Genomic DNA, 21823 nt, shown 5'->3' on the forward strand with positions numbered 1-21823 from the left:
GAGAAGTCAGGAATCCTGGGTAGTGAAGATCCTGAAGGAGAGCAAAAAGATAACTGAATGAACAGGTTTTTTAACCTCCAATTTTATAAAGCAAATATTTTGACTTGTCTCCTCAGGTTTTGTAGTGGATTAAACAGTCTACAAAATAGAAATCGTGCAGTTAATCGAAGCTGACAGAGATACTAAGATATTCTTTTTTGCTCCTATCAATTGAAATCTTTCAAGGAATCTATTGTTGTTCTGGCTCAGAGTGGACACTTGTTTTAGGTTCCAACTTTGGAACTTTTCAATTTTGGACTGACTTATCCTTCTGAATAATTAAAAAAAAAGTCACGACAACAAAAAGTTGAAGTCCTGTCATCAAATAGGAAGGAAGGAAACACAACAACATTAATGTCAGTGTTTAGGAAAGCATCTCACAATCCTTCAGGAAAGATCAAACCATACCCACCTTTGCTACTAGATTATCCATTGTCAACTCTACAAGGACCATCAAACAGAATAACAAAATTGGAAGGGGCCTTGGGGTCCAACCCCCTCCTCAAGCAGGAGACTCTAGACCATTATGGACAAAAGGCTGTCCAATCTCTTCTTAAGAACCTCCAGTATCAGAGCACCTACGACTTCTGGAGGCAAGTCATTCTCCCAACCCTTTAAATCTCAAAGACTCTTCTTGGGTGTAGAGAACATGTGATAATTCCACACTCAAGTCTTGGTTGATGAGGAGTAAATGAAGAACCTTTCAGATCTCAGATAATGATGACCAGTCATAACTATGCAACTGAAGAGACTACAAACATGGCTTTCTAAGCAGGAGAACTCAAGAATCTGCTTCAATTGTTTTGCAGTGTCACTCAAAGAGTTTCTCTACTCTAGAACACTTAATGCTTCATGTCCATATTACTCTAGTTTACTGGATTGCTTACATTTCACGGTGTCATGTTGTACTTCCATTGATTAATTTCTCTCTTTTTTTGTTCATCTCGGGGACTTCTTCTCAACATGTTCAGTGGAGTTTTTCTCGTCCTGCTCTTCCTGAAAGCACCATCTTCATCCAGCCAACTATACAATGCAATTATACAATAGCAGATTTAGAAGGGACCTTGGAGGTCTTCTAGTCCAACCCCCCCCCCCCCCCCGCCTAGGCAGGAAACCTTATACCGTTTCAGACAAATGGCTATACAGCATCTTCTTAAAGACTTCCAGTGTTGGGGCATTCACAACTTCTGGAGAACAGCTAAGGAGAACCTCTTTCTGATATGGAGAAAAATGAAGAATTTAAGCCATGGTTTCCATCTGCAGTTGGGGACTGACTTGAATCTTAACAGGGTAAGATTCAAGTGGCCTTGGACAATTTCAGAATGTATGGCTAGATTAGCATGGAGCAACCTTGGACATTCCAAAGAAAGTCAAGGAAGATCTCAGCAGAAGGTTAAGGCAGAACAATGTACCAGAGAACTTGGTAGAGAGGTTGATCTGGGAAACGGGTTCCATATTAGAACATTTTAGATCGAGACTTGAGAACAGCTTCCTCAAAATCTCCATCCCCTCCTAACAGCAAACTGCCCTGGAAGGTGAGTTAGAAGTTACCTTCTGACACAAATAAAGAAAATAATATGGTAGGAGGAAGAATAAAGTTATGAATGCTAATGTCTTTCTAGAAAATTATGATAAATCCATGCTCAGAATGACATTATGGCCTCCACATTTAAAACATGGCATCTCAGAAATGGAAAAAGAACAGGAGAGGACAAGTGAAATGGTAAATGAGCTCAAATCCCAGCCTTGGAAAGAGATTTAGAAGACACCAAAGAAAATATTTCTTCACACAGCCCAAGCTTAGCCACAAATCAGAGTGAAGGCATCTAACTTGCATGTTTTTGAAAGAGGGTTGCCCGAACTCACATCAGACACTGGTACCCTTGAGACAGCTGGTTGAAGAAATGCTTCTCTTTTACCTGGAAATAACCTGTTGACCTCACCCCATTCCTAAGAGGTCAATGGGGGCATGCATCAGCACATCAATGTGCCTTCCATCCCTGTTGTACTGTCCCTATCTATTTGTACCCATTTCCTTTGTTCTTATTCCTGTTTATTCTGATTCCTGTTATCTTGTACGTGAGTGACAAACTAAATAAATAAAAATAAATAAATAGAGTGCTGGACTAAAAAAAAAGTAAACAAAGGAATAATTAATGGTCTGCCTTCTTTGCTTAGGGAGACGCATAGTAAGGCTGTCCCTTTACAGGTTGGGAGATAGGATATTACCTGAAGGAAGGTGAGGGGACAAGTCTAACATGAATATTTGGGGGAGGCATACTGAGAAGCTACTGGCCTGGGGGTGGGAGGGATGCTGGTGTCTTGCTCCAGATGTGGTGATGAAGCTCACCTCTGCATTGCTCTCTGTCCACTTTTTTTTGAGGGGAGGGAAGAAGTACTGGCTTCACTTGGGTCTTCTCCAGCATCTCCTGCACAGAGGACAAATGAATGGAAGGCGTTTGGTCTCCAGTGTCTTTAAGGCATCACCCAACTGCTTTGGCCCAAGAGTGGGATTCTTTATGGAGAGAGCCAGGTGGAGGGAGGGAGAAGGCTGTGGTTGTGCATGAGGGAGACAAAAGTAACTGGGGACAATTACTCGAGAGGGAACGTGCAATCCTTAAACCCACAAGCATAAAGTAATGATGCTGTGTTAAGATACCGTGTTCTGTCCCACTAAGAGACCGTGTGAAGACCAAAGTTGGCAGATGGAGCCTGATTTGCTTTCCATGTTAGCCTGGTCCACAATGTGCCCATTTTAGCCAAGGTTGACATGTCCCCCAAACCCACTCCCGTTCCTTCTCTTTTCAGGTGACCTCAACCGGGGCCTTCAAAGACCACAAAACTGGTTCCTGGCCAGTGTCAAAGCAAGAGGCCAGAGGGGCCACTGTCAGAAGGACTTATTCTGGGATTTTACAAAGAGTGCAGAAAGGAGCAACAAAGATGATTAGGAGACTGGAGGCTAAAATATATGAAGAATATATATAGAATATATGAGAGATAGACAGACAGACAGGCAGATATATATATAGTGTCAGGCCTGCAGTTATAGTCCTTTTAGGATCTTTGGCCTGCCACACTCTCTCTTATTTTACTATGCTGTTTCATTAGTGGGGTAATTGGGAGGGAAAATAGTAAGGAGTAGAATGTGCTGTTGTCAAAATAAAACATTCCTTTCTAGAAGCCCAAGGTTATCCTTTGTCTCTGCACCTCTGCACCTGACTGGAATTGGATGGGTGGAGATGCCAGCATGGCAGTGGAAGATTGGACCATGGGATGGACTTGTGGGTGTGGGGGAAAGATCTTGAACTTTCAACTGGGTGGAAAACCCAGGAAGTTTTCAGATTCGGTTTTTCCCAGATGTGCCAAAATGGCTCTCTTATTAAATTGGAACTTTGATGAAAGCTCTGCCTTGAACTCTGATTTAATTCTGGATGATATTTGGAACACTGACATATATATAGATGTATATGTATATGTGGATATGGATATGGATATGGAGATATAGATATAGATATAGAGATAGAGATAGAGAAAGAGATAGAGATAGAGATAGAGATAGAGATAGAGATAGAGATAGAGATAGAGATAGAGATAGAGATAGAGATAGATAGATAGATAGATAGATATATGATTTTTTTTATTTTTTTTATTTTTTTATTTATCAGCACAAATAAAAAAACATATATATATATATATATATATATATATAGATAGATAGATAGATAGATAGATAGATAGATAGATAGATAGATAGATAGATAGATATAGATATAGATATAGATATAGATATAGATATAGATATAGATATAGATATAGATATAGATATAGATATAGATATAGATATAGATATAGATATAGATATAGATATAGATATAGATATAGATATAGATATAGATATAGATATAGATATAGATATAGATATAGATATAGATATAGATATATATATATATATATATAGAGAGAGAGAGAGAGAGAGAGAGAGATGTAATGATAGATAGATAGACAGACAGACAGACAAACTAGACAAAGCTAAATGATAGAGAAGGATATAGCTAGATACATTATAAGATTATAAACAGATGATAGATAGATAGATAGATAGATAGATAGATAGATAGATAGATAGATAGATAGATAGATAGATAGATAGATAGATACAGACAGACAGACAGACAGACAGACAGACAGACAGACAGACGGACGAATAAGTTTGCTTTGACCTTTTCCACCAGGCTCTGTCTGATTTATGGAGTTCTGGAGGGTGTTGTAGATTGCAAAGCTGACACTGTAGAGATTTGTTTTTAAAAGAGTTTTTATTTTCACAGCACAACCAGGTAAGGGATTGGGACCCTCCTTTAACAAGAGGCCGTGTTGAGCCATGATCTGCAGCACTCAGGAATCAGGAAAGGCTCTGAGCTAAAATGCAGAGAATCCGAGTAGATACAAATTCATCCAGAAACAGACCAGTCAGCACTGAACAGAAACGAAGGTACCCATCGTTCTACTTTTTCCTCTACTCGTTACTTTTCTCCAGTTCCCCCCAGGCCTTTTGGGTGGTGGGGACGAAATTCCACATGAACCCTTTTTTTCTTAAGGAATCTCTCTTTTTGGTTTTACAACCAGAAAGTTCTACTTTGCTCTCCCCCCTATGTCCCACCCCATCTTTCATCCTGGTGCCCGGAATACTTGAAAGTCCTGCAGCCAATTATAAATTTCAGAGACTTGCTACTTCTTAACCCACGTTGGACAGGGAGGACTTTTCCTGGAAGGCCCCCAATGCTTTCCTTCCTCTTCCCAATCCTCGTGGTCAAAGTTAAGGTTAGGGTGTCATTAGAATAAAAGTGTGGGCCCAAAGAATCAAAAACACATGGGGTTACTACTGAGTACCATATTTTGCAGACTATAGGATGCACCGGCATATAAGATGCACCAAGATTTTGAAGAGGTAAGTAAGAAAAAAAGTTTTTGTCCTCCCCGGCCCCCCAGGAACACTCTGCAGGCTTCAGCAGGGATTTGGGGGGGGAGGCAAACACCCCTCCCCCTGTTTTTTGTGAAAAATAAGCTGAAAATGGAAAGGTGTTTTTGCCTTCCCCCAGTCCAGAGTGCTTCTGGGGGCTGGGGGAATGCAGAAATGCCTCTGTTTTTTGTGAAAAATGGCTTGGTTTTTGCCCATTTTTCACAAAAATGGGATGTGGGGGTGGGGCTTCAGGAGGCCAAAAATGTCTGTATATGGTATATAAGACACACCAACATTTCCACACTCTTTTAGGGGTGGGGAGTGCATCTTATACTCCGAAAAATACGGCCGTTCTTTTGCTGTGATTTCCCTGTAGACAGACTCTTGCCAGGCTAAAGTGAATACCTGCCATAACTATAGAAATATCCTGTGAACTGCCAGGGAGGGTCCGACTTGCTCTCTTCCTGCCCACCAGACATTCCAGGCTCCCGTGTCTTCTTGCCCTCTGGGAAAGAGACCCTCCAGGCTACATTCCACCACCACAAGGTTGTTGTTTTTTTTAACCAGGCTCAGCTCTGCTCGACATTTTTTTCTCTGAGCTTCTTTCTGAACATAAATCCCTGAGCTCAACGTCTACGGGGAGTCTCCATCATCCAGTGTCATGATTGTCCCAAAGGGGCTTTTCCAAAAGACAACTGGATTTTTTTTGGGGGGGGGGTTCCCCTTGAAAAACATTTCCTTTCTCATCCAAGAAGGGTCTTCAGTTCTAAAGAACAGCAGAGGAGAAATTTCTTGGAGGATAAATGAAACGTTTTCAAGGGAAAAACACCCAGAAAGCCGAGTTGTCTTTTGGAAAAACCACCTTGGGGATTCCTGAGCTCATTTGTCAGAAGATGGAACTTTTTTTTTTATAAAACATTTTATTTTTTTTCTTTCCATATGCATTCACAAATATGGATTCTCACGAGTATTCTTAATATTTATCTGTTATCTTCTAGCATTTATCGCAATGTTTAAATATATAAAAGCACTATTGGTTTTTTTTTCTTTTTTACCCCTTATATCCATCTTATTTTGCAACATCCCTACTCCTTTTTTTCCCACCCTCCCTTCTCTACCTTCTTTCCTCCTCTCTTTCCTCTTTTCTTCTTCCCCCCTCTCCTCCTCTCCTCTTCTTTTCCTCTCTCTTACTTTTACTTCCCCTCCCTTTCTTCCTCTGCTTTACCCTTTCTTCTTTCCCCTCCTCTTTCTCCCTCCTTCCGTTGTTGCCCTAAGTTGGCCTCTCTTGATGTTGTTGGAGAAGCAGTTGGAAAGCTCCCACTGAGTAGACGTTCTGGGAGCCCCCCTGGGCTTCTGCATTTTCTTCCTGGCAAGGGCAGAAGACAGAAAAGCTGTCCTATCAAATTCACCCTAGCCATTTGAAGGGGTTAGAGGTGTAATAGGTCTTCAGGTCACTCAGAAGCTTCTTCAGGGCTTCCTTGACCTCCTGATTTCGGAGGCTGTAGATTAAGGGGTTCAGCATAGGGGTGAGGATACAATAGAGGGTGGAGATTAAGGTGTCCACCCCTAAGGAGTAGCCCGCACTGGGACGGTTGTAGTTGACGTTGGCCATGCCAAAGTAGATAGTGACCACAACCAAGTGGGCAGCGCAGGTGGAGAAAGCTTTGCTCCTGCCAGTATTAGAGCGGATCTTCAGGATGGCCGAGACGATATACATGTAAGAGAAGAGAATGAAGAGGAAAGGACTCAAGCCCATGAAGATGCTGGCCAAGTGGAGACTGAGCTCGTTGACGTAGGTGTCGCTGCAGGCGATTTTCAGGAGGGGTGGGACGTCACAGAAGATGTGGTCGATGTGGTGGGCCCCACAGAAGTCCAAATTGGTGGCCAGGGTGGTGTGGAGTGATGAATCAAGGAAGCCCCAGATCCAAGAAGCAACAGCCAGAGGAACACACACCTGGCTGCTCATCAAAGTGTTGTAGTGCAGTGGTTGGCAAATGGCGGCGTAGCGGTCAAAGGCCATAACAGCCAAAAGGGCGCATTCGGATCCTGCGAACGTCATCAGGAAGAACATTTGAGCCATGCACTGGTTGTACGAAATGGTGTTTCTCTGGCGGGAGAAATTGATCAGGATCTTAGGGACCGTGACAGAAAGGTAACAAACATCTAAGCAGGACAAGTGGCTGAGGAAAAAGTACATGGGGCTGTGAAGACGTGCATCCAGCTGGATCAGGGTGAAGATCGTGGTGTTGCCAATGAGGGTCACCAGGTAAATGGCTAGGAATACCACGAAGAGGTAGATCCGGCCATGCGGAACACCTGAGAAACCAAGGAAGATGAACTCAGCCACCTGAGTATGATTCCTGGCATCCCTGGCATCCACAGTGTCGATCTGCATAGGGAAGAACAAAAGGAAAGGGTGTTTAAGAGCATGGCAACACATTGGAGGTTGTGAGGTCCTTGATGGTCTCTGAACGTGGTGGATTTCTTGAAAACGTTTCATGACCCAACTAGGTAACATTATCAATGCTAGAAGGCAATGAGGCTTGCTCTCTGTTTATATTCAAATGGCTTGCCCTGTATACTTCCATATGGACTTACCTAGTTGGGTAATGAAAGCAAATGCATTGAGAGAGCACCAAGAGCCTCATAGTCCTCCTTCTCCACTCTGCAGGACCCATATTCCCTTCTAGCACTGATGCTGTGACTGAGCTGGGTGACAGAACATCTTTAGGAAATCAACCAAGTTCAGAGAGCAACAAGGATTCCACAGTCATCGTTCTCCCCCTTCTCCTCTCTCCTCCTCTCTCCTCCTCCTCCCTCCTCCTCCCCTCTGCAAACCCTATTCCCTTCTAGCACTGATGATGTTTCTACTTGGGTCATGAACAAAACCACCAAGCTCAGAGAGCACCAAGGACACAGGCATTGACCTCCTTCTCTCTGAGAACATTAAATATAACCTATTTTCAATAAAATTAACTAGAATAGAATAGAATAGAATAGAATCGGAAAGAACAAAACAGAACAGAACAGAATAGAATAGAATAGAATAGAATAGAATAGGAAAGAACAAAACAGAATAGATCAGAACAGAACAGAATAGAATAGAATAGAATAGGAAAAACAAAACAGAATAGAACAGAATAGAACAGGACAGAACAGGAAAGGACAGGACAGAATAGAATAGAATAGAATAGAATGGGAAAGAATAAAACAGAATAGATTAGAACAGAACAGAATAGAATAGAATAGAATGGGAAAAACAAAACAGAACAAAACAGAACAGAACAGTCCAACCCCCTGCTCATGCAGGAAACGCTATATGCCATTTCAGGCAAATGGTTGTCCAATCTTAACTTCAGATTGCGAGCATCTAGCCCGGTGTTTGGTCTTTTTTTAACTGAAATCCCTGATGAAAAGAAGCTTGAGCCATTTAGCTCGTCCTAATAACCAATGAAGGAGAATATTTGTAGCTCAGGATTAAAATTAGGGGATCCTTGGTGCTCTCTGACCTTGCAGATGTTTCCTTACAGATGTTTCATTACCCAAACTAGGTAACCTCAACAGTCATAGCTTTAATAAAACTGTTAAAGGTCAGGATTTTAGGACTATGATTGGGGTTACCCGAATGATGCATAATGGCTGGTTACATCTCAAAGGGACAGGTAAAATATATATTTGGCTGAAGTATGGGGTGATTAGGATCACTTTAAATTCTTGCCAAAATATTGCAAGACGTATGTGAAAGAGGAGGTTTGAAAATGCTCAACTTAAAATTATACTATGAAGCAGCAGTTTTATCAACAATTAGTGATTGGATCAACTTAACATAGAATACTAAACATTGAGGGATATGATTTGGTATATGGTTGGCATGCTTATTTAATATATGATAAGAAGGTGGATAAGATTTTTAAAAGTCATATTTTAAGGAATGCTCTATTGCGTGTCAGGAAAAAATATCAATATAAATTAAATTATAAGATACTTATGTGGGCAGTACCCAGACACGTGATAGAGAATATAAGCATAGAACAAAACCAGAATACAGAGAGTTTCTTAATATAGAAAGAGGTGTACCACAGTTAAAGCCTTTGAATGTACTAAAAGAGGAAAGGGTACTCCAAACCTGGTTTCAGTATGGACAGCTACAGGCCAGGTGGAAAAAAGACCAGAAAATTGGTATTATGCAAAATGAGGATAATTTAGTAAAACAAATTAGGGACCAGAGTCCAATGCATATAAAAAAGTTATATAATATATTGATAGAAACAGATTCTGAAACAGAGCTAGTTAAAGACTGTATGATAAAATGGGCACAAAATTTTGAAGAACCAATAATAATTGAAACATGGGAAAAGATTTGGGTAAGAAATGTAAAATTTACGCAAGCCCAAAACTTGACAGAGAATTTTTATAAGATGTTTTATAGATGGCATTTAGATCCAAAACAATTAGCTTGTATGTATCCGAACTTACAATCTAAATGCTGGAGATGCAATTGTGCTGATGCTACGTATTATCATATATGGTGGACTTGTAAAAAAAGTCAAAGCACTTTGGATAAAAATATGGTGGATTACTCAAAATATTCTTAAAAAGGGGATAAAGTTTACTCCTCAGTTATTCTTATTAGGTATAATTACAGACTGTACAGTTATAGAGACTAATTTGATTCTGAATTTAACAATGGCAGCAAGACTGTTGGTGGCGCAATCCTGGAAGAAGGAAGATTTGCCTACCATTCAAGAATGGACGTTAAAAGTAACAAACTTAGCAGAGATGGCTAAAATATCAGCATACCTCAAGGACCACTCAGATGAGAAATACAAGTTGGAATGGAGAAGATGGACTGATTATATTCAAAATAAATATGGGACTAAGAAAGTTCAGATAGCTTATGAATGAATGAACAAGGAATGTTACAACTTATCTAAAGTTAGCTTTACAAAAGGGGAGTTAAATTATAAGCGAAGGTACGATGCTAAAGTTAGTTTATTTTAGTGTATGATTGTTAAATGTTTATACCCTTCATTTGCTCTGGGAGGTTGGGGGAAGGGGGGAGGGGGTGTGGGATTGAGGGGGGAGGGAGGGAAGGGGAAAGGTATGCAATTGTAAAACTTATTAAAACTTTTTTAATAAAAAAAATTCTTGCAAAAATAGAAAGTAAAACTTGTGAACAGTGGGAAGAAAGGAGAGCATTTATTTTTACGTTTATATGCCGCCCGTCTCGCTAGCCAAGTGAGATAGCTGCTTCAATGAGAATTATCCAACTACTCCACAAATGATCAGGAAGAACAGGGACACATAAAGTCCGTGGCTCTCATTGTCCACCTGCATTTCAACTCCAACTCTCAACCTCTGAGCGGGTAGGATGGGAATCCGTTGCTATCATTCCCATGTTTTAATATCTCAGCTCAAGGATGAGTTGGTTCCAAAGAAATGAAAACAATGGGAAGAGGGGTGGGGGGGTCTCCCTGTATGCACTGTATATACTCAGTGAGTGAACTTGAGGTAGCATAGAGCAGGGGTCTCCAAGGTTGGAGACCCCTGGTGTAGAAGACATTTGGTTAAAATCGACAACAAAATGCGGCAATGATAGTAATGATAGAATATAGAACAAAGAATAATAAGGTTGGAAGGAACCTTGGAGGTCTTTTAATCATCAGCAGGAGACCCTATATCACCCCAGACAAATGGCTATCCAATCTCTTCCTGAAAACCTCTAGTGATGGAGCACCCTCGACTTCTGGAGGCAAGCTGTTCCACTGATTGATTGTCCTCACTGTCAGGGAATTTCCCCTGGTTGCATAGAGAGCTCCAGATCTTTAGCCTGGATCAACCCACACATCTTCGCCAACGATCTCTCACTGTAGCCTCTCGCTTAACAAAAGGAGGCCACAAGGCAACATTTTTCCAGCCCTTTGAACACCAAGCCCTCCCAGCAATGAATGTTGACCCTCCTCCTTTGTCTTACCTGCCAGGTACCTGGCTCCTGCACAGCCAACATAATGAAGCTGGTTGAGAACTTGGTGAGAGAAGACATTTAACACTCAGCCTGCCTGGCCCCGAGGGACTCATTGCTAACAAGGAGGGAGAAACCTCAGCGTGAGAGGAAGACGTTTTCTAGAAAAGTCCTTCTTTTCATTTGAAAAGTGAAGTTTGACACTCAGGCAAGAAACCCCAACGGACTCTTTCAGCGACCATTCAAAGTTATGACTGCTGAAAAGGTACATTTGTAAATTTAAATTGTAAATTTAGTAAATTTATATGCCGCCCAATCCCGAAGGACTCCGGGCGGCTTACGAAGTACAAGACTAAAAAGATAAAAGTTAAAAAATAGGGAAATTTATGGCTGGTCCTCAAACTAGCAGCCAATACAGCATCCCATGGTCACACGATCATCATTTTTACTCTTTACAGTCAGTCTCTGACAAGGAAAGACACTGGGGAAGCCAGCAGGAAATTGCAAGTCTTAGTCACTTGATGTTGCACTTAATGACCGCTGGTGATTCAATGAACTAAAATTTGTCATAGCAATGGCTTAGCGATGGGATTGTTGGACTCGACTGCAAGTCAGTAAATGAAGACTAAAGAAAACCTTTTCTCCTGCCCAGTTGTGTCCAGCTTTAAGGGGAGGTTCACTGCCCAATTCACGGCCAAAGAGTAAGCATTGTCCAAAGAAATCTCACGGTCATCTGACCAGCATGACTATTAGCCAAGGCACACCGAATGCTATTACCTTCCAGCCAAAGTGGTACCTATTTATCTACTTGCATTTGCATGCTTTCGGACCTCTAGGGGGACAGGAGCTGGAGCAAGGAGCAGGAGCTCAACCTGCTTGGGTCTCGAACTGCCAACCTTTCATTTGACAAGGCCAGCATCTTAAGCACTCGGGCACTGCGCCCCTTCTAAAGTGAGGACTGCCTGATTATAAATGCAGAATCCATTAAAAAAAACTATCAGAAGGCACCACTCAACTGACCCCTAATACATGGGGGAAGAGCGAGGTCTTCACAGCTTAACTAAGATAAGCAATCATGGCACCAGTTGGGATCTATCATCTATCCATCCATCCATCCATCCATCCATCCATCCATCCATCCATCCATCCATCCATCCACCCACCCACCCACCCACCTACCTACCTACCTACCTACCTACCTACCTACCTACCTACCTAACATTTTCCAGATGTTTCAGAGAGGATTTCAACTCTGCTCTTGCCTGTCATCATGAAAAGAAAAAGAAATGTAAAAGGAAAAAGGCAAGAGCTGAGGTCAGGCTGAGCTAGTTGCTGCCAGAGTCACCGTGTATGACTCTGCTTAACTGTTTAAAAAAGCCTCTAAAAAAGCGCCCCCTACAGGAGAAGGCAGGAGAATGATGTGCCTCACCTACGTCAGGCATTTTTCAGCTTTTAACCCTTGCTAAACTCTGCTCGAGTGATCATAAAACGCCTAAAGTCAGACTAGATAAGGCACGTCATTCTCCTGCCTCCTCCTGTAGAGGGCGCTCTTTAAGAGGCTTTTTTAAACAGTTAAGCAGAGTCATTCACTGTGACTCTGGCAGCAACTAGCTCAGCCTGACCTCAGCTCTTGCCTTTTTCCTTTTACATTTTTTTCTTTTCATGATGACAGTGGTGAGGCTCTGCCTCCCCTGCCTCCGCTGACTGCATGTCTCTGCTATCTACCTACCTATCTACCTATCTACCTATCTATGATATCTATCTAGTTCCTATCCCTCCATCCCTCCATCCATCCATCTATCTATCTATCTATCTATCTATCTATCTATCTATCTATCTATCTATCTATCTATCTATCTATCTATCTATTATCTATCTCCATCCACCCACCCACCCACCCATCCATCCATCCATCCATCCATCCATCCATTTATATCTATCGATCGATCGATCGATCTACCTACCTACCTACCTACCTAGTTCCTATCCCTCCCATCCCTTCATCCATCCATCCATCTATCTATCTCCATCCATCCTTCCTTCCTTCCTTCCTTCCATCCATCCATCCATCCATCCATCACCTATTTATATCTATCTATCGATCGATCGATCGATCTACCTACCTACCTACCTACCTACCTATCTAGTTCCTATCCCTCCCATCCCTTCATCCATCCATCCATCCATCCATCCATCCATCCATCTATCTATCTATCTCCATCCATCCTTCCTTCCTTCCATCCATCCATCCATCATCTATTTATAGCTATCTATCTATTAAAAAAAAATCTGCTATTACTATTGATCGATCGATCTACCTACCTACCTACCTACCTACCTACCTACCTACCTACCTACCTACCTATCTAGTTCCTATCCCTCCCATCCCTTCATCCATCCATCCATCCATCCATCCATCCATCCATCTATCTCCATCCATCCTTCCTTCCATCCATCCATCTATCATCTATTTCTTTCTATCTATCTATCTATTTTTGAAATTTATTAGCTGCACATCTTAGTACACAGGAACACTGGGTGACTTACAACCTCGTCTCCAGAGCCCCTGAAGTGTGGACAAGAAGCAATGGATGGCAACTTACCAAGGAGAGAAGCAACCGAGAATGAAGGAGAAATTTCCTGACAGAAAGGGAAGAATTAACCAATGGAACAGTTTGCCTCCAGAAGTTGTGGGCGCTCCCTCATTGGAGGTTTTTAAAAAGAGACACTGGATAACCCTGTGGCTGAAATGATGTGGATCCCAACGGTTACCAGAAAGTCCATTTGCCTTTTAAAAAAGCACCTCTGGGACAACCATGATTGGGTGACTCCATAGAATCCCCATAGACATTGAAATGGTCTAGAGCAGTGTTTCTCAACCTTGGCCACTTGAAGATGTCCGGACTTCAACTCCCAGAATTCCCCAGCCAGCGAATGCTCTGGGAGTTGAAGTCCGGACATCTTCAAGTGGCCAAGGTTGAGAAACACAGGTCTAGGGTTTCCTGCTTGAGCAAAGGGTTGGACTAGAAGACCTCCAAGGTCCCTTCCAACTCTGATATACCATTATTCACTTTGCAACAGAGTTCAACTTTCAACTCTGAAAACAGAGTCAAAAGTTTTACCTCTCTTGGGCTCAATTCAGTGCCCAAGAGCGGAGGCTGATTTCCCTGGACCAGCTCACCAGAGAAGGGGCTGCTGATGGGGGAAAAAACCAGCACTGATGAGAGAGAGAGTTAGTTACCGTAATTGGTCCCTCTTTCTGGAATGATGAAAATGAGAGTTAAGGGACCTCATTATGAGTTTGTATGCACAACATGTTGGGTGCAATCCAATTCTTTGTCATCGCAATCCATTTATAACAAACGCAAGACATTTCATCATCTCTGTTTTGTTACGAAGCAAGCAGTCAATTAATGCCCCTCAAGACTTCTGAATACCCAGAGGGATAAATTACATTGAATTCACTTTCCCACATGGATAGGTCTAAACTTTCTTCCTTAATACATTTTCTCTTAAACATCCACTTTGAAAAATGTATTTTCATCCTTATTTAAGTATTGATGTCAGCCTTTTGGGCTAACCTAGACAAGGAACTGGGGGTACTATTGGCCTCCCCAGGTAAACCAGACAGGAAACACGACTATATGACCTCAATCCACTTTATAGGATGGCAACATTAACAGACTCTTGAAAGTACAAACTTTCAAGAGTCAGAAATGGAGTAGGGTCTGCTTGGGTGGGGGAGGGCTGGACTAAATGACCTACAAGGTCCCTTCCAACTCTGTTAATCTGTGTCTGATTGATCAACCCTTCACCTCTGTCTTCCCACCCATCAGATCCTGGTTCTTCATCACTGCTTCCTCTCTCCAGACTCTGCCCTGGAGAGAGTCATTGGCCTCCTTTGCCCACCCAAAGGGCATTTCCTTGTGGAGATGGCAAATGGGAGTTCCTTTCTGTAGAACGCAGAAGAGGTCATCTGTGTGTTAGAGGCTAGAAGACCAAAGGGTGCCTCCTTAGACTTCTGGCGATGGAGCTTCAAGGGGGGGAGGGACATATATTAGCATCCTCTTTCATCCCCCCCCCATCAGACCTTCCAGTTTGGGTGGGGTGCAGAGGTGGGTTCGGTAGAACCAGTTCGTCAAATCTACCGAACTGGTTGGAGGAGGTTCCACCAGTGGACCCAGAAAGCAAGCCACACCTACAGAAGAGGTTCCAAAAAATGTTGAAACCCACCACTGCCCCCCACACACAGAGAGAGACAGACAGACTGACACAGAGAGAGAGATAAAGAGAAAGAAAGGAAGAAATAAATAAATAATAAAAGAAAAAAGAAAGAAAAAGAGTGAGAGATGAAAGAAAAAAAGAAGAAAAGGGACAGAGAGACAAAAGGAAGGAGAGAGAGAGAGAGAGAGAGAGAGAGAGAGAGAGAGAGGGAACACATGGCCGGCAAGCCACTCCCACCAGGTCACATGGCCAGCAAGCCACTCCCACAAAGGAGGCCACACCCACAGAGTAGGTTCCAAAAAATTTTGAAACCCACCACTGGTGGGGTGGATCTAACGTCAACTTTAGGTTGAGTAGCCCAGTCTAAGGCACCAAAGCTTGAGGGAAACCAACATCACCTCTCCTCCAAATCATTCTAGAGAGACTGATCTTTACTACATTGGTGGAAGGTGGCACCATCAATTAAGAGCCTAAGGTTGCTCTATATACCCTGAGTTGGGCTAGTTGGGGCTGGGGCTCAGTTGACTAGCCCAAGATGTTCAAGAGAAACAGGAAATTGACTCCAATTCTATGTTCCTGATGCTAGGAAGAAGAAAGGAACCCTGTGGGGTTCAGGGAAAGATGCAGAAGCCACTTTTGCCACCATATTCTGGACCAGAAAATCACCTTGGACCAATGGATAACCTTACCCAATGGCTTCAGGTAGACCAGAGGTGTCCAACATTGGACACTTCAAGATCTATTTAAGAATTCTGGGAGTTGAAGTCCACAGGTCCCAAAGTGGCCAAGATTGGAGATCCCTGATGTAGACATTCAAGCTCATTGCCAATCATCCACTAACAATAACTAGAACCAACCATGGAAAAATAAGGACGTCCAAGCAACACACACCGTCCCCATTTCTGGTCTTCATCCAAGTTCAGAAGGATACCATGAGCTACCATGAGAGATCAAAAGAGGGCCAGGATGGTTGAACTATCTTTCTCCTGGCTCCACCAGAGATAACCAACAAATATGATCACCTCTCTATGGTGCCCTAGTTTGAAGCCCAACTGAAGTGGGTCTAGAACCCTTGGAAATCATAGCCTTCACCTTCTCAAACATCTCCAGAAGGTCCAGGATGCAGTGAAATGGACCCTTAGTGGGCATCCATAGCACTGCCTTGTTACGCCTCTCTTCTCACTGGTGGCTGAGAGGTTTCAGGGTTCAATCCAAGGTGCTGGTGACCCTAATAAAGCACGAGGGTCAGGTCCAAAAGAATGACAGCCGTCAATCTTTGAAGCCGAGTTCTTTGTTGTTTTGCACTTATAGACAGAATCCTGCCAGACTCCAGGACTGCATATCTACCATATTTTCATTTTGTGGGTTTTTAAAATCGTTTGAATGTTTTTTTAATTTTTTTTTTTTTAATTGTTTATGACTTTAAGAATTGTAAACCACCCAGAGTCACTTGGTTGAATTGGGTGGCTACGGAAACTGAGTGAGTGAGTGAGTGAGTGAGTGAGTGAATGAATGAATGAATAAATAACTGAATGAATGAATGAGTGAGTGAATGAGTGAGTGAATAAAAGTACTCAATGAATGAGTGAATGAATGAATGACTGAATGAATGAATGAATGAATGAATGAATGAATGAATCAGTCAATGAATGAATGAATGAGTGAGTGAGTGAATGAATGAATAAATAACTGACTGAATGAATGAGTGAGTGAGTGAGTGAGTGAGTGAATAAAAGTACTGAATGAATGAGTGAATGAATGAATGAGTGAATGAATGAATGAATCAGTGAGTGAATGAATGAATGACTGAATGAATGAGTGAGTGAGTGAATGAATGAGTGTGAGTGAGTGAATAAAAGTACTGAATGAATGACTGAATGAATGAATGAATGAATGAAGGAGTGAATCAGTCAGTGAATGAATGAATGAATGAATGACTGAATGAATGACTGAATGAATGAGTAAATGAGTGAATGAGTGACTGAGTGAGTGAATAAATAACTGAATGACTGAATGAGTGAGTAAGTGAGTGAATAAAAGTACTGAATGAATGAGTGAATGAGTGAGTGAATGACTGACTGACTGACTGAATGAATGAATGAATGAATGAGTGAGTGAGTGAGTGAGTGAGTGAGTGATTGAGTGAGTGAGTGAATCCCTAGAGTCTAGCTGGACCTGGTTGGTAAGTTCTACACAGGATATTTTTTCCCAGAGGTCCCTGCTGTTTCTCCTCCCAGCTCTCCTCCCTGTAGAATCCCAGGCAGGAAGATTCCCAGGGCACACACACCAAGGCACATTCTCTTCCATGACTACCACCTGCCTTGCACAACGCAGAACCAGGAGTGGTGATTCTGTTGTGAGAATGAGCTTCTGGTCATCTCCCTTCCTGCTCTGTGGGAAGAGTTTTGACTAAGTCACATCACATCTCGCTGTGTGGGAATCAAACTGTGGGAGAACATGGGGAGGCAGTGATTCTCCTTCAGCCACAGCAAAGGTGAGTCACTTTATGGTTCCTCCAGCATCCTTTTTGGGTCCTTGCCAGAGTAACAGAGTTGGAAGGGACCTTGGGGGTCTTCGGGTCCAACTCTTTGCTCAGGCAGGAAACCTTAGACCATTTCCGACAAATGGCTGTCCAATCTCTTCTGAAAAACCTCCCCTGATGGAGCACCCACAATATGTGGAGTCAAGCCATTCCACTGGTTAATTGTTCTAGGCTTACTAGGTTGGTTCTCTCCTTGATTAGTTCCCATCCATTGCTTCTTTTCTTGACTTTGGGTGCTCTGGAGAATAGGTGGACTCCCTCTTCCTTGTGGCAGCCCCTTAGATATTGCAACACAACTACCATGTCAGCCCTAGTCCTTCTTTCCATTAAACTAGACATCTCCAATGCCTCCAGCCATTCTTTAGCCTCCAGTCCCCTAATCCTCTTTCTTGCTCTTCTCTGCACTCTTTCCAGAGTCTCCACATCTTTTCTACATCGTGGCAACCAAAACTGGATGCAAATATTCCAAGTGTGGCCTTCCCAAGGCCTTATAAAGTGGCATTAACCCTTCACGGGATCTTGATTCTCTCCCTCTGTTGATGCAGCCTAGAACTGTGTTGGCTTTTTTGGCAGCTGCCTCACACAGCTGGCTCCTCTTTAAGTGACTGTCCACTAATATCCCTCTCACAGTTCCTACTATTGAGCAAGGTACCACCTATTCCATACATTTGATTTTTCCTGCCTAAATGTAGAACCTTACTTTTTTCACCACTGAATTTCATTTTGTTAGATATTTTTTTTATTGAAAATTTTAGAAAAAAAACTTTTACAAATGTTTACTTCCCCCCTCCCTGCCCTTCCCACCCAAGCCCCCCCCAACCTTCCCTCTTCCCTAACTTTCCAGAACCAATACAGGGTATAAATCTTTAACAAAGATATTCTAAAATACTTTTTTAAATGATTTTTTTTAAATTTAAAATAAACGCAACATCCTTCTTTACATGCTGTAGAAAGTGTATCATTGGTTACAAAAACACTTTCGTGCATCTCTTCCACAGTCAACAAACATAATTCATATTAACTCAAGTATTTTAACTCTGATATTTATACATGTCACCATCATCATCTCTCCATTTTCATTTGACTATAATTGTTTAGGCGTCCTTCATCATAAAATATACCAAGATTTAATATATAACCACATACTGGCCTTTCAATTACTATTTCTAAAATCCTTCACTAACACTAAATGTTTGTGTCCTATTCTAGCTAAACATCCATAATATTTAATAACAAAGTTTTCTAATACTCCTTTCCAAATCACTGTTTAAAATTTACATCCAGTTTCCTTATGTTATACCCATATCTATATATAGAGTCGGAACCCTGTCCAGGGTCCTCTACATCCTCCAGAGCCGACTCATAGGGCCCCTTGCTGTCGGACTCTGGTGGCAGCTCCAACGGTTCCTGCTGGGCCATAACACTTTTGTATTTTGAATCTTATCCTATCTTATAACTCAATAAAAATGTTAAATGGAGAATAGGGATTGCAACAACTAAGTTCTCCATTGTTTCTTCATCCTTAATGTGGTCATGAGATAGATCTTAACTTGGTTCCTAATCAATGATCATCACATTGTTTTAATATTCACCCCTCCATTTCTTTCTCCTGGTAGATCACATTGCTTCTACTGATGGGCTTTTATCAAAAGAAGGATCATTGCCAAAGCTGCAAAGAAGATAACAATGTCTTGGATTTTGGCATGAGCTGGACTCTGGACCATCCCAGCAGGTTCTCTGAAAGTGGAGTTTCTTCAACTGACAGAAGTACAAGTGATAAAGGCGGACCTCTCAGCATTTCTATTGTCTCTTTCTTGCCCTACAAAACGTGAAGATTCCAGATCTAATATTGTGTAAGAGGCATTTGTGTAGAAATAATAATAAGAAAAATCTTATTTTGTGTCCTTCTTAAGATCTAAGATTAAGTCAACATAATCCCTAAATTCCCATGGATATCGGCAACCAGAGTCTAGTTACTGAGTTTGTTTTGCTGGGTTTCTCCAACATCACAGACGGCCAGAACTATCTCATCCTGCTGTTCTTCACCATCTATTTGATCACCATTCTGGGTAACTTCATGATCATCACTGTCATCCTGGTGGACTCCCATCTTCACAGTCCTATGTATTTTTTCCTCAGCCACTTATCCTGCTTGGATGTCTGCTACTCAACTGTCACCGTGCCCAAGATCCTTTCAAATTTCCTTCTCCAAAGACACACCATATCCTACAACCATTGCTTGACCCAGATGTTCTTCTTGATAGGCTTCACAAGCTCAGAATGCTGGTTGCTGGCCATCATGGCTTACGACCGCTATGCTGCCATCTGTCAGCCTTTGCACTACTCACACCTCATGAGTCCACGTGTTTGTGTGATATCAGCCATTATTGCCTGGATCGGGGGCTTCCTGGATGCAACAGTTCACACAGCCTTGGCTTCCAACTTCCATTTCTGTGGACATAATCAGATCTACCACATCTTCTGTGATCTACCTCCTCTGCTGAAAATCGCTTGTGGTGAAAAATTTGTCAGTGAGATAACAATGCACGTAGCCACGGTGTTTGTGGGATTGGGTCCCTTCCTTTTTGTAGTAATCTCCTACTTCTACATCCTTGCATCCATCCTGCGTATCCGTTCCAACACAGGGAGGCACAAAGCTTTTTCTACTTGTATTTCTCATGTGATGGTGGTCCTTCTTTATTTTGGGAATGGTTTCATTAACTATAACCAGCCCAGTGCTGGCTACTCCCTGGAGACCGACACCTTGATTTCTACTATGTATTGCATTGTCACCCCCATGATGAACCCCCTGATCTACAGCCTACGCAACAAGGAGGTGAAGGGGGCCCTGAGGAAGATCCTGGAAAGGAGAATATAGAATTCTTCTCAAATGTTGTAAAGACAACCTTGAAGCTCTTCCTGGAACATCAAGAGACCAAGTCTTGTTTTTCCTGACTATACTCAGAACAGAAAAGACACAAGAAATGTGTCTTAACAAAGGGTTTGGTCGATTTTCACAATTAGTAGCATTCAGACTCACCGCCTTCCTCCAGGTTTACTACAAACGGAAATGACTTGTCCTCTGCAACACCTTAACCAGTTAAAAGCTAGCAGAGACATTGACAGAAGTAATGAAGTTAGTTAGTGTTTACCTCATTTTGCGTTTGTTTGTTTGTTTGTTGAGTTTAATGTACTTTGTGAACTCTTAGGGTTGTGAATCCAATTATCTTTGATTGTTCAGTATCCCAGGTATTCCTAACATTAAGAAGCTTAACAGTCAACTATTGGTCAGGTAAAAAGTTTTATAACTACATGTGAGAAGATCGTTTCAAATTTTAAAGCTGAAACTACCTTATTATATCTCAGCTCACACCACGCTTAGGCTAAAGGTGGTTTGTTTTATTTTAACGAAGATCAAAAATGTTATAATAGTACAACGTTAGAAATATGGTAATAACTGAAAAATGAATAAACAATTATTTTAATTAGTGTTGACTGCATTTTGTCCTTCCTTTTGCATCCTTTAGTCCACCATTCCTTTGATATGATGTAACTTTTGTCCCATGGCAAATTGTCCCGTGGCGAATTGACTGTGCCGAGTTCTCCTAGGCCCCCTCTGCTCAGGGTGGGACATCAAATGTTCAAGAAGTGCCCGGAAGATCCCATTCACCTGCCCTTCGGATGTGTTGGGTGCCAACATCTGCTGGCCAGGATGGAAGTGGAGGGCCTAGGGAGAGAAAGAAGAAGTGAAGGAAGAGCCTCTACCAAGGCAGCGATCAGATAAGCAGGGCTTCAGCCTAGACCAAGGAGGAGTGAGAAAACATCTCAAATAAGCCCTCCCTAGTTCACCCAAAGATAAAGTGGGAGAGAAGGAAGTATCTTCAGACCAACCAGATCCTGTTCCTAGATCACAATAATAGTAATCCTGACCTACCTGGCAATAGCCTTGATTTACCTTGAAGAGTTGGCACTGATGGGAATCGAACTCCTGTCGTCTTGGATTTTATGTTTTATTATTTATTCACTAATCAAACATATACAGTTGGATATCTCAGGTAACTTTGGGTGTTGGTGCACCAGAGGGAGTAATGGAACAGCT

General features: G+C 42.0%; 2 protein-coding genes across 2 annotated transcripts; one reads left to right on the forward strand and one right to left on the reverse strand.

Annotated features, from left to right (window-relative positions):
- Positions 1-6401: 6401 nt before the first annotated feature.
- LOC116511189 (olfactory receptor 1019-like) lies at positions 6402-11039 on the reverse strand. The gene is made up of 2 exons (XM_032221057.1): positions 10971-11039; positions 6402-7385 (listed from the first exon to the last, which is right to left on the reverse strand). The coding sequence occupies exons 1-2, from the start codon at positions 11037-11039 to the stop codon at positions 6402-6404; spliced, it is 1053 nt and encodes a 350-aa protein (XP_032076948.1).
- Positions 11040-19614: 8575 nt separating this feature from the next.
- LOC116511479 (olfactory receptor 5V1-like) lies at positions 19615-21141 on the forward strand. Its single transcript, XM_032221541.1, has one exon. The coding sequence runs from the start codon at positions 19673-19675 to the stop codon at positions 20600-20602; it is 930 nt and encodes a 309-aa protein (XP_032077432.1). The 5' UTR covers positions 19615-19672; the 3' UTR covers positions 20603-21141.
- Positions 21142-21823: the final 682 nt, after the last annotated feature.

This window comes from Thamnophis elegans, chromosome 7, assembly GCF_009769535.1.
Source record: "Thamnophis elegans isolate rThaEle1 chromosome 7, rThaEle1.pri, whole genome shotgun sequence".
Taxonomy (NCBI): domain Eukaryota; kingdom Metazoa; phylum Chordata; class Lepidosauria; order Squamata; family Colubridae; genus Thamnophis; species Thamnophis elegans.

Excerpts from the sequence above, each read along its gene's own strand:
- LOC116511479 (XM_032221541.1), top strand. The coding sequence starts at position 19,673 with ATGGATATCGGCAACCAGAGTCTAGTTACTGAGTTTGTTTTGCTGGGT.
- LOC116511189 (XM_032221057.1), bottom strand. The coding sequence starts at position 11,039 with ATGTCTTCTCTCACCAAGTTCTCAACCAGCTTCATTATGTTGGCTGTG. Across the intron at positions 7,386-10,970 it reads AGGAGCCAGGTACCTGGCAG|ATCGACACTGTGGATGCCAG; the intron begins GTAAGACAAAGG and ends TTCCCTATGCAG.